The sequence below is a fragment of the Lethenteron reissneri genome, chromosome 23 (genome assembly GCF_015708825.2).
Source record: "Lethenteron reissneri isolate LAM-NWPU_2019-01 chromosome 23, ASM1570882v1, whole genome shotgun sequence".
NCBI classification, from domain to species: domain Eukaryota; kingdom Metazoa; phylum Chordata; class Hyperoartia; order Petromyzontiformes; family Petromyzontidae; genus Lethenteron; species Lethenteron reissneri.
Window position 1 is genome coordinate 15,816,066 of NC_083801.1, and position 12,183 is coordinate 15,828,248.

The 12,183-nt window shown below is 42.8% G+C and overlaps 1 protein-coding gene across 4 annotated transcripts in view; it reads left to right on the forward strand.

Moving 5' to 3' along the window:
* The window catches only part of LOC133346093 (growth factor receptor-bound protein 14-like), a 133,334-nt gene that overhangs the window by 20,993 nt on the left and 100,158 nt on the right, over positions 1-12,183 (forward strand). For 2 of the 4 annotated variants that reach the window (XM_061557472.1, XM_061557473.1), the window contains exon 2: positions 5,464-5,566. The exons of 1 other annotated variant lie outside the window; for it this stretch is intronic. In XM_061557472.1, the coding sequence (XP_061413456.1) occupies positions 5,486-5,566 (81 nt within the window). In that variant the 5' untranslated portion in view covers positions 5,464-5,485. The remainder of the gene's footprint in view (positions 1-5,463; positions 5,567-12,183) is intronic. One more of the 4 variants, XM_061557474.1, reaches the window with a different exon arrangement.

Sequence of the window (12,183 nt, forward strand, 5' to 3'; positions counted from 1 at the left end):
ACACTGCTGACCACTGATGGACAAAATTGATGAAATTGATTCCAAACTGAGATGCTAAGTTCTCTAACCACAACACCGTGATCGGGAACCAGATGTGTTGTTGCCGGTCAAGGTTTTCGTCGCTGTTGGGTTTTTGTTTTCTACTGCACATTGAACTACAGTTCAGATAAGAATCAAAACACGACAACTAGTGTTTTTGAAATTCTCTTTACCAAATATCAATACAAATCTGAAATACAGTCCAAATATTTTGAATTTAGTGAAAGGAAAGTACTCCATTGAAACATATAAGAGCCCATTGTTGTTAACTTTATATCTAATTTAAGCTGTAAAAAGAAAATTAATCACAAAAATAACAATTGAATTACGTTGCAGAACATTCACCAGATAAATGTTTTTTTTCCTGCACATCAGAATTACTAACTAGTCACATACCGAAAACATTCTGGAAGCAGTTATGGCCATTTCAGAGAAAGTGTTTTGTGTGTGTGTGCTGTCTAGGGATTCCCTTGCCGTCTGTGTCGAGTGAGGCTTCCAGTACTCTGCGTGAGAATGAGGCGCGTGCAGTCGTGAACATTATTTTTGGAATGGTCACATGCCTGACCTGTTCCACCAACACCCATCCTACCACATCACACTCCCTGACACAGCTTGCGGCGGGAGAGGCTCGTGTAATGTTACAAGCTGAAAATACCGCGTGCATTACTCTCCCGCAGCATTGCAGCAGTATAGTAAACATTTAAAACAAATCGCACAGGAGTTAAATTTTGATCTTAGAGTCCTATTCTACCGGGGTAAGCTATCTATGACACATGATCGCATAACCGTACTGTATACTAGGTTTATGTCACTTAGTGCAGGATGCCCATGCGGGCTGTAATATTGTGTCGTGCCATTGGGAATTAATTTGAGTACATTACTGTATGTTGACAGTGATATAAAATTTAGTATTACTGGAATGCCATTGCCGGTTCACATGCCTCTGCCCTGCTTGATAGTATACTCACTAGCTCATGCTGACATACAGTGCAATGAAAACATAGTCTTAGGATGCTTCTTGAAGAGGCCAGTATTGTAGTCAATGCATCACGTGGGTAGGGTTTAGTTTCTTACGATGGGAAAAACTATTTGCCGTGATTATTTTTAATCCTCATCAAATTCGAAACACTGCATTTGGAAATTCAAGTAAATTCACGACCGGCTGATTTGTTACCACTACATTAACGAGGCTCTCACCCTCGTGACTATAGTGAACACTATCTGTGCCTGTCACTTCCTTTTGTGACACATATCCTTGTCTGTTTATACACTTGTACAATAATAATCCTAATTCCGATTTGAAGTTTCAATAACTTTAATTTTGAGTGTTATAAATATATATTTGTCCAAGCAAACTTTTGTTCCTGTAAATATATGTTATCTGTCATTGCTTATTTTTGTGCACTCTTTTGGGTTGTTTTTTTCCCTCCAATTTCTTTTTGGTTATTATGCTCTGCTTTCTCTTGTATTCACTTCTTTGCTTTACCCATTTTATTTTATTGATGTTATCCTTTTTCAAACCTAGGACACTTGCAAATATGACTATCCTGGTCTGTTGAGCTCTGGTTACCTAAACTTGCGTTTACTTGTACATGCTGCAGCAACAATAAATCTTTCTAGGAAAACATCATTTTAGGAGTGTCACCTGGAGCAGAACATGGTTACTTTAAAACAATGATGTATTGCGTACTCACTCATCCGCGCCAGACGCACTGCGGTCCCATTACGCATACCAGGTGCTGCACGTGTGATCCCCGCCAAAAAACGAACAATAGTCAACCATAGTAGGCGACCCATCATATTCGTCATCGTCATCAGCTATCAACTGCAGCCTTTCAGCATTTCATTCTAGATATGTTGTTCTATCCAGCACCTTTGTTCTCAACGATACACGTGATTAAAGGCACGGTTGGCTACGCGAACAAAGTTCAACATACATACACACAATGCAGGTGACCTGCATGCTCATAACACCTGGGAAACCATTCAAGAAGGGATGTTAAACAAAAGATGGTGCAGCATTTGTATTCAATTAGTCATCATTTTGAACCATGGTTTATCTGCCAAAGGATGAAGGCCTCTCCTACACCATCACGATCTCTTATGAGCCTGTGATGCCTTCATTCATTGTCCACTTGCACATGAACTGGGAAATAATTTGTCATGCGTCGAATTACTTGTTTTCCTATCGATCTGTGTAAAACTACTCAACTCTTTGTAATTCTCTCTACTGCATTATATGTTTATATTGCCCCATTTGTGATTTGCATGCATACTTACCGCTTGCAATCTCCCATTGTTTACCATAACATAATGACATCTTCAATCACTTTTGAGGTTTTGTTCTCTGATTGATGAATTATTACTATACGCTACTGTCCTGTATTGGTCATAGCAATACAAAATGTATGTGACAGAGAAATGTATATGTACGTGGCACAGAACTAAAGGTTAAATATCAGTTAAACCAATTCTGAATCGTGAATGTCAGGTGTGGCTACATACGGTAAATAAGTCAATTACCTGATTCAGTACTGGATTGTAATTATATTTTGGGCCACATTATTGCATCGGTATTAGGACATTATAGTATTTCTCAATTCATTTCAATAAGCTCAAAAATAGACCCTAAAGCGATGTTTTTTTTCTTTGCAATGTCTGCCTTTACGTATTATTAAATTATCAAGTTACCACACAAGTATAGGGTACGTTGCAAGATGTAACAGATGTGCTGGGAGTGGAGAGGCGCGTTGGCAAGTGCGCACACGCTTGCGGGGTGTGTTGAGAACACCTTTTACTGGTAGGAACCTCCTGGTTACACCAGCCCACAGGGGATTATTGTGTCCGTCCGTCGTGCAGGGAGGGGTTGGGTGGGGAGGGGAGGGTGGGGAGGGGCTGGGTGGGGAGGGGAGGGGCTGGGTGGGGAGTGTGGGGCTGGGTGGGGGCTGGGAGGGGTGGGGCTGGGTGGGGAGGGGCTGGTCACCCCGTGGTGCCCTAATAAAACTCAACGTTTAACCTACTCACGCCGGCTTGTGTCCGCCCTCACAGTCGGGCATATTTGCAGAATACACCACGCCGCCGTTGACCCTGGCCATTGACCGAGCAAGCCAACGTTCCTACCAGCTCCCTCCGCAGGAATGTGTTAAACCGCGCTGCATTTGTACTGCTTGATAAGCGCAGTACCACTACTGTCCTCTGTAACTCTCAGTTGCGTTTAGAGGGTGTTCTAGTATGATCATCTCAATTGTTCTCTCCGGGTACTGGAGAACCGCTGTCGTGCCAGATATATGTCACAAAGAACACAAATCAAGGGGTATGACAGAGTGCATCAGCATCGACCAACGTCACGGCGCAATAATGAGGCGATTGTGCCCGACAGCGATACAATCAATAGCCTTCGATAAGATCGCACCAAAATTGCAGAGCGCGTCCAAGCCCTAAGACTTAAGCCGCTTTCATTTTAAATACACTGCTGTGCATTTTAGAGCGTTTCATCGCTTGTAGTTTGGGCATGAAAAATGTTACTTGACCTGCGAAAGTACACGAAGGCATACATCAGGCGTAGTACACGTGTTCATGCACGTTGCGTTGTGTAATTTCCAGCGTGATGCCGTCTCCTCCGAGTTTAACCCCACTCCGTGCCGGGTTGTGAATTTTTTTTTTGGCGATGTAAAAAAAGGGGGCTTGTTTGGACTGAAAACTTTTAGAATACCCGTACATTTTTTTTTATTTCATGAAAATGTTGGAAGCCTATGGTCAGACACAAAGTACGAGAGTACTGTTTGTATACGTTCTTGACAAATAATGAATGGAGGAAAGAGTAAATTTAAGACGTTTCATTTATTTGTCTTCAGTGCCAACTTTGAGCCTATGGCATTTGATATGGGAACAAGTGTAAGTCGATCATCGTTTTTCCCCGTGACCTAGCAGTCTCATTCTTTCTCGTCATGTCTCCTGTCCAACCTGTATGGTCATTTCCCAATGGTCTCCACAGGGCACTGCTTCTGGTGTTGGCATTGCCAAATCTTGAGGAGTGCATTGTGGTGCTGCAGGGTATCTCAGGAGATGATCCATGGTTTGCTTCTCCTGACAAGCAACACTAGTCGGTTGTGTAGAAGCCCCCCCCCCCCCCATGATTTACACACGAGACTTGCATCTGCCGAAACTCACTCCTAGTCTATTTAGGCCACCGCTACGTGAGCCATGTGGAATTGGGAGCCAGATGCGAGCTCCTCACTGGGGGTGATTCCTCGTCGGCTCCATTCAGCAGCTTTGTCGCTTGATTTTTCCCATTCTTTTTGCCAGAGGGGAGTCCTGGCAGATTCCCGTGACGTGGTCAGTGGTACAGTGTCTTTGCTGATCGGTGTCCGTGATCTTTGATCTCTTGGGGGACTGTGAGAGAGGGTAACGGAAGGGTCATTTTAGTTTAGGTGCTGCCAAGTCATCCCTGCCACTCTGTAAACAGAGCCATGCCCTCTTATTACATTGTTGTGAAACCTCTAATCCCACTTAAACGTGCGGTTGAAACTCTGCACATTAAAGTGCTTAATGTGGAACACTTCTGGTGGAACTGGGAGATAAATAATGTGTCGCGTTAAAGTTTCTGTGCACGTTATTGAATGAAAAACTGTACCAGTAATACAACAATCTGTGTTACTTAGCTATGTACGATTATTGCAGTCCTGGATTATTTAACATACTGGGGTGACACAGTTGGTAATGAAGATTACTATTAACCTGATGAGTTAGATTCTGGACACAACTCTCATTTGTGACGAATGATATCTAAACCAGTCCTGCTCTCCGCAATGAACTCCCCGCTACCTCCTCACTGACCTGCACTATAGCAGCGTGGTGAAGTATGGTCAAGCAACCCACATGGCTGACATGGCGTGGGCAGGCCTTCATCCAGCAGTGAATTGATAAAAGACTGAACATCACTCTTATCACATTGTAAAAATCATTCACCTTCTAAAATATATATTGTGACCTTTATTTTATATGAAAGCAAAATATATTTTTCGTTATTCCTTAATTTTTGGTTACCAGCAACTACCAGAATTAGTAGAGGAAAAAAAACAATGACATTAATGAAGTATAACATCCTCGTACTTTATGAATACTGTGATTAATAATGTTCTTAGTTGGAACACTACAGTCTACATGTTTCGTTATACATGCAGGAGGTGAACATTGAAAAACACATTTGCTATGAGGTTTTATTTGCTTTAATTGGCCATGTGTGTTCATAAAGTACACTAATTGCTACCCGGGCACATAACCGCTCCCTAATGACCCCTAGTGGTCAAAATATTACGTATGAAATGTTGACCGGTGTTGGTGGACATTCCAGTGGGGGGGGGGGGGGGAGCAAAAAGTATTGGGGTGACATATTGTACCGCTGTGCTGCCTGTGTTTCCTCAGAAGTATTTGAGGTGGCGTCAGCATGGAAATCTCGCCCACGTGCGATAAAGTGAACGAGAAAGTGCAGCCGGGAAAGGTTGCTCTGCCAAGGCCCTACTGCAAGGTAGGCACTACCATAGTGTGTGCATGCTGAACTCATTCCGCGCACCGTATGTAGCCAGCCGTGCTAATCGGAAGTGCAATGCATCCCAAGTTACAATGCACTGCAACTTTTTTCCGTTAAACAGGTTCTGTCAATTATTATTTCAAGAGTAAATATTTATACATTTTAGAGCAATTGCACAGTTGTTGAGTCAATACTAAAAAAACTTAACTTACTCAAATTAAGCGATGGTTATTGTGTTTGAAAAACTGCAATTTGATACTGCATGTATGATTACTGTAGTGTATGATAATCTAACTCCTTTAATTACACACGTGTGTAGTCCTATCATTGCAGTCGACACAGTGTTATCACCAGGGTTGTCACCAATTCTTGGTTTTTACAGGAGTGTTCTCTTTTTGAAGCAGCTGTCCTGGGAAATATGTAAGACTTCGCCGGATTGTTGAAAGTCCCGGTTTTTGTCAGTCCCATAATAATTCTACTACACCTCTAAACGATGGCTTTGCACGTAGATCTCTCCTCTTCTGATATTTCAAGATATTTGTCTTCCCACGATAGGTCTCCTTTAAAAAAAACTCTGAGATGGCAGCTCTAGTTATCACCGTATCATTTATCCTAAAATATATGTTACAATGAAGCAAATGTTGGATCATAAAATCCAGTCTTTATGTTTGGTGGCCTAAAATTTTATTTTTGTGATACTGTTAGTGGGTTGTCTTTGTAGTTTTACGATTAATGGCTTTCCACTCAGAATACAGTATTGTTTTTTTTTTACTGTTTTACAGTGTCCAAATGTAGAAAGAGCATAATGTGCAGAAATTCAAAAGTTGTGTTAAACTTCACCTTGCCAGAAGGCTGAGATATAAATAACAGTTTCAAAATGTCAAGAAAGCCATGGGTCAAAAATGACTTTATTAACTATACCAGGGGTTGGCAACCAAAATAACAAGAAGAGCCATTTCTTTCCAATTCGGTACAAAATTCAGTATTTCAAGAGCCGCAATGCATCTGAGTACGTACTGTACTCACGTACATATCGTCAAGAAGCAGCCCGTAAAGAGCCGCATGCGGCTCCGGAGCCGTAGGTTGCCGACCCCTGAACTATACAAAGCTATAACAAGGGAGTCTTGTAGAATGACTTGGAACGTTTCTCCTGGCAGTCTCAGCATGTTCATTAACTTTAGCCTGTTTGGTTTTTGGAGCCATTGAAATTTACAATGAACTTTAAGAATCCTAAACATGGTCTGTTGTAACTTAAGAAACTTTAAGCTATCCATAGTTCTTCAACACACTCGTTGCTATTTTTGTACAGTAGTGCATGTCAATTTTCTACAATACAATTTACTCCAATAAAAACTACTACAATTATAATTGAAGCAATATAATTACCGCTCTTTGTCAATAAGAAACCTCCAGGAGCCTCGCTGTGTGTCGGTCATGGAGGTTGTTTGACCAAATGTCACCTTGCTGGTCAGTGCTGATTGATGTAGGGGTGGGGATCCAAGACTTGTTTAAATATCATTTGCCACTGATGTGACCCATGGCCAGAAATCAAACTGGGGATGGGCTGGGTTCATAGCACAGTGCATTCAACACTGCATCATTATGTCACCCCCAATTACTACCAGAACAACTACAACAGTGATTAACTACAATAGATGTGCTCATACATGCGGCATATACAATAGGTTGCAATGGGGGCACGCTCATGCTGTTGACTTTTTATGAGTGATGTATATATATTTTTTATATATACTTAGTTCAAACTGCAAATGCTTGATAGTTACAAATATTACGTGTTTTTGTTAGTTCGTGCATAGCTTTAATGTCCTGCCAACATTTTATGGTGTGGCTTGTGGTTGAGGAGCAGATAGAGAAACAGAGAAATATATGTATCTGCACGACCAATATTAGTAACTTACCCCTGCGGGAACATTCGAAAACTGACATGTAAATCAACTTTTCCCCCATTGGCGATTGTATCGATGTTGTAATTATTGCCCTTTGCCCAAGGAGTTAGCTGGCATTATAATGAGCATTAACTTGCATAGAAACGAATTTCTCCAATTGTGCTGAACCTTGGCCTATGATTTGCCCTTTCCTGTCAATCTCACAGATTTGGTCTGCACTTCATCCGCGGCCACTTTATAAAATGCGTTTGACATGCTGGCAGACCTTTTGTAGGTAAAGGTTACACAGGGCTCAGCATATTAGAGATTGAAGAGCTGTTTCAAACAAACGGAGCCATTAATCTGGCAGAACGGCCCCCACACCTCGGTATCTGTCTAGGATCAGTGTCTGGATGAACTGGTTTGTAAACAAATCTGTGTGTTTTTTTTTAACAAGGAACTATTTTCACTCACTTGCCAAGGTGGTGGTGTGGTCGTCTCACCGACGAATCAGAACATAGAAATTGTAGTTCACTTTGGGGATGTGGCCATTGCATAAGGCCACACAAACTATGAGATTTGCTAATTCCTTTACTCAAAGCTGTTAGTAATAAATAATAACGTGTAACGCTACGTAAACATGCACAAAACTGCCAAGCAAAAGTGTCACGTAATTGCATTTATTTCTTGCACAAAACTGCCATGCAAAAGTGCCACGTGATTGCATTGATTTATTTCTTTACCAATTGAATTACCTCTGGCCCTGATTAATGTTTATATTGTGTAAAAGTTCCGCAATATTATGTATGAAAATTATAATACACACAAGCGTGGCTTGTTCAGCAGAAAAATAAAATGGTTCAAAAGTCAAGTGCTACCAAATGTTTTCAGACACTATCCTACTACTGTGTGGCAGTTTTAATGAATCAAAACATCCCCTTATATATAAAACAAAATTCACTTTAAAAAATATACAGCCCTTTGATGATGCACTGCTGGATGAAGGACTCCGCACACTGTGTAGATCATGGGGGTTGTTTGACCATACCTCACCTCACTGGTTAGTGTGGCAGTTGTGGGGTGGAGGTGGGTTGAGTACGGGTTGAGATATCACTTCTCACTGATGTCAGCCGAGGTCTGAAATCAAATGCACATTGCTGTTTCACCAGACTGCACTCAATTGTATGGTGAAGTACAGTAAATCAGCCCCGCGTGACTGACACGGCATGGGAAGTCCTCCATTGAACAGTGAATTTACAAAGCACGGCATACGATTAATTTATTTAAGGTAATACGGACGATGCAGTACAGTACTTTAATATCGCAACATATCACCAACTTATAAAGAACCCATATAAATATACTTATTGTTGCTGCTAAGCAGCGACCTTTGAGTGTTGGGTATCAGTGCCGTGACTGGCCAGTGTGTGACCCAGAAATGCACGTGCTCGCCAAATGTCTGGCGTAGCACAGTGGCCGATCACCTGTGGATGGAAGGCATGTTCTTAAAATGAGTTGACTGGTTTCCTTACAAAGTTGCTTGGTGTGAGGTGCAACCCTTGCCTCAATGTTTTGCCAAATGATGTGGAAGTACTGCTATCTTCTCTCTGACTTGGTTAAGTTGCTCGGGTGGTTTAAATACACACGTCATTGGGGATGAATCGAGTATGCTTGTTTTCATATGGCACACTGTTGTGCAAGTCATCACACTTGGTCGTGTTAAGGAAGTTCAGCGTCATATGTAAATAGGCTTGAGCTATTTGTGAGCTTCATGAAGAAAATTTTACGTTGGTAAAATGGACAAACGTGCACTAAACTGTGCGTGCGTGCCTCATTGTGAAAGACTAATTTCGTGATGTGTCTAGGCTGCTGGACAATGTGAATTTTCCTTTTAGTCCAACATGAAGCATACACCAAACTGCATTTGCTGCTGATATCTAAATACCTTCATCAGTCTTAATTTGACGAAATTTGTCTTTAGATGCTTGCCTTGTGTGTCACAATTTATACAATATGACCCCTTAAGCAGGTTCCGGACCTATTAATCACATTTTAAAAATTGCCGATTTAAGTTAATGCATGTGTAGTGACGTAGAATTGGTCACTACGTAGCATAGCGCAGGCTGCTGGCAGGGAAGGGGATCTGCAGCTTGTAGCAGCCCTGACTGGCAGCAGGCCACGTGATAGACCCGAGAGGGATGTAGGGTAAATGTTATAGAAGGGGCACGTGAGCGGAGCGCGGGAATCCGCTAGTTGGTTCCAGAAGGGAGGCGTGGCCGGGGCGGGGCGAGGCCACGCTGGGAGGATAAAAGGGGACCTCGAGCGGGAGCTCGGGGCTGTCGTTTAGGGTGGGATCCCTGTCGTCGTCGTTGCTGCTAAAGATCGTCACCATCATCGCTGTCGTCTCGTGCCTTCGTCGCTGTCGTCACCACTTGATAATTGTGCTGCTAGACGTAGTTGGCTGTCTTAGTTCAGCGCCGTCAGGGTCAGACGGCTAGCGTTGTGTGTAGGTTAGTAACCAGTGTAGAGTTGCGTATAAGCGAGAGACAGAGAGTGTGTAACAGTGTCACCCTTGCAAGCATCTACCGCAGAGCCGTATTATCCAACAGGCACAGTCGGCGCTGTGCCTGGGGCCTACGAAACTAAAGGGCCTATGGAAAAATTATTTTATCATGTTTTTGTGTGTGATAAAACATGTAACAAAGATATCTTAAATATATATACCTATAAGATAGGCACAGTATATGCACAAAGAGACAGTCATGTCAAGGTGAGAGAAATTAACAGCGGCGATGAACTTTTCGAAAAAATTTCATCGCAAAATTAGCAAACAAATGGCGTTTTTCGCACAACAGAGAGTAAGTGCAAGGGAAGACAAGCGTTGTCGTCGTACTGTTGATCGGAGACAGTTTTAAAAAAAATCAGCTGTAGCGAATGCCAGCGGCAGTAGTCGTGACATGGGGCAGCAGCAGCAGCATCAGCACCAACTAGAGAAAGTTAACAGAAGCGCCTGGGGCCCAACAAGAATCCTAAATCCGGCTCTGGGACACCGCACTGGGAAGAGAGCTCCAGGAGACGGCATTGGGCTGTGGCGAAACCCCGTTTATGATTACTAGTAATGCGTTTACAACGGCCTGCCACGTGATTACAGGGGGTCACGACTCCAGAGACAACGCTCCCTTGCCACCCCCCCTCGCCATCTCTCCTCTCTCAGTCTCCCCCCAACAAAGGACTACACCCCGCGTGGTGAAATTAACATCGGGTTTCCATCACGCAAATATCATTACAAGTCACCGCTAATTTGATGCATTCAAAGTCAGGCAGATATTATAATTGGCATCGCAGCTAAGGGTTTACTCGGATTTATTTCGAATATCGGAACACGGTTCATCGCAACCCAGTGCTGATCCACTTGACCATCACGCAATTCCAGCACGCTCGTCACTAGAGGGCACGATACTGGGCACAATTTTTCACAAAATATATGCAACAGTACACACACACACGTGCATAAACCGAAGTTTATGCACGAGTAGTGAGCACAGAGATCATTGTATGAGTCCATCAGTCACCAAGCGAGTAGTTAAGCTATGTGGTCTTCCGAAGGACTACAACAAATGTATTTACCTGTCATTAAGTGATGACCATTTACCAAGTCATCCTTGCAAACTGGATAATGCATCTCATTTGGCCCCCACCTTACTAAATGAAGGACATTGGAATAGCTTACTCATCCTATAATTGCTTCAGGGGTGGTAACACGAGTACCATTTTGTGGTCTGTCCTTATGATAAACTAATGGATGTGGAATTTCAAACACCAGCTCAGGACCACCAGGAGAGATTAGCTCGATTGTGCATGTACTACTGCGTTGGCTCTCACATGGGATGACATGGCATTGCGGGCTGGTTGGGTACATAGCGTTCCTGCTGGGATTAGATCAGGAGAGCCCCACGTGGCGGGAGGAGTGGTGTTATTGATTTGGGTTCGTGTTGGTCTGGAGGGTTGGCAGAGCAGCATGTGGCGTGTGGGTGGAGGCCGTTATCTAAGTGTTTTGAAGCAGTATTTTTGTTGTAGGGAAGGTCATGTGGCAGTTCCCAGTTCTTGATTTATTGTTTTGGTTTCACGTCGGGGATGCACCGCTTGCACTTTTTCCAGCGTGTGGCTTTCGCGGTGTCGCCACCTCCCAACTATAATGCAGTGTTTTGATAAAAATAGCCCCGTGCCAAAGGCCCTGTGCCCTGCAGCTGGTTGCGGCCATGGGCCAGCAAAGCAATGCGAGGATATTTGAGCACATGAAACGTGAAATAGCAACTAATAAATCATCCGTGCAGCGTTTTGAGTTTTATTTTGGCCGTTCTATAGTTATGGTACAACCACCTTTCTTTCACATGCGTGAGATTCGTTGCAGTAAATGGGTACCTGTCGTATACAGTGTTTTAGTTTCAAAGCCGCATCCCCGGCTGTTTTGGGACAAAGCAGTCTGCTCACTCATCTATACAAAGATAACATTGGAAACCCAGTGTAGATGCATTACATGTCCTTTTCTAGCCCTATCTTTTTTGGTATTCCAGGGACTTATCTTGTACACGAGTACATTATTGCTTTTTTACATTTCGTTAATAACTTTTTACGATTTCACTCTGTAATAATTGCATTACCAATTCCCAGATGCACCATTGTTAATATATTGAAATGTGATGCAATTATGTTTTTTTATGTACTGCC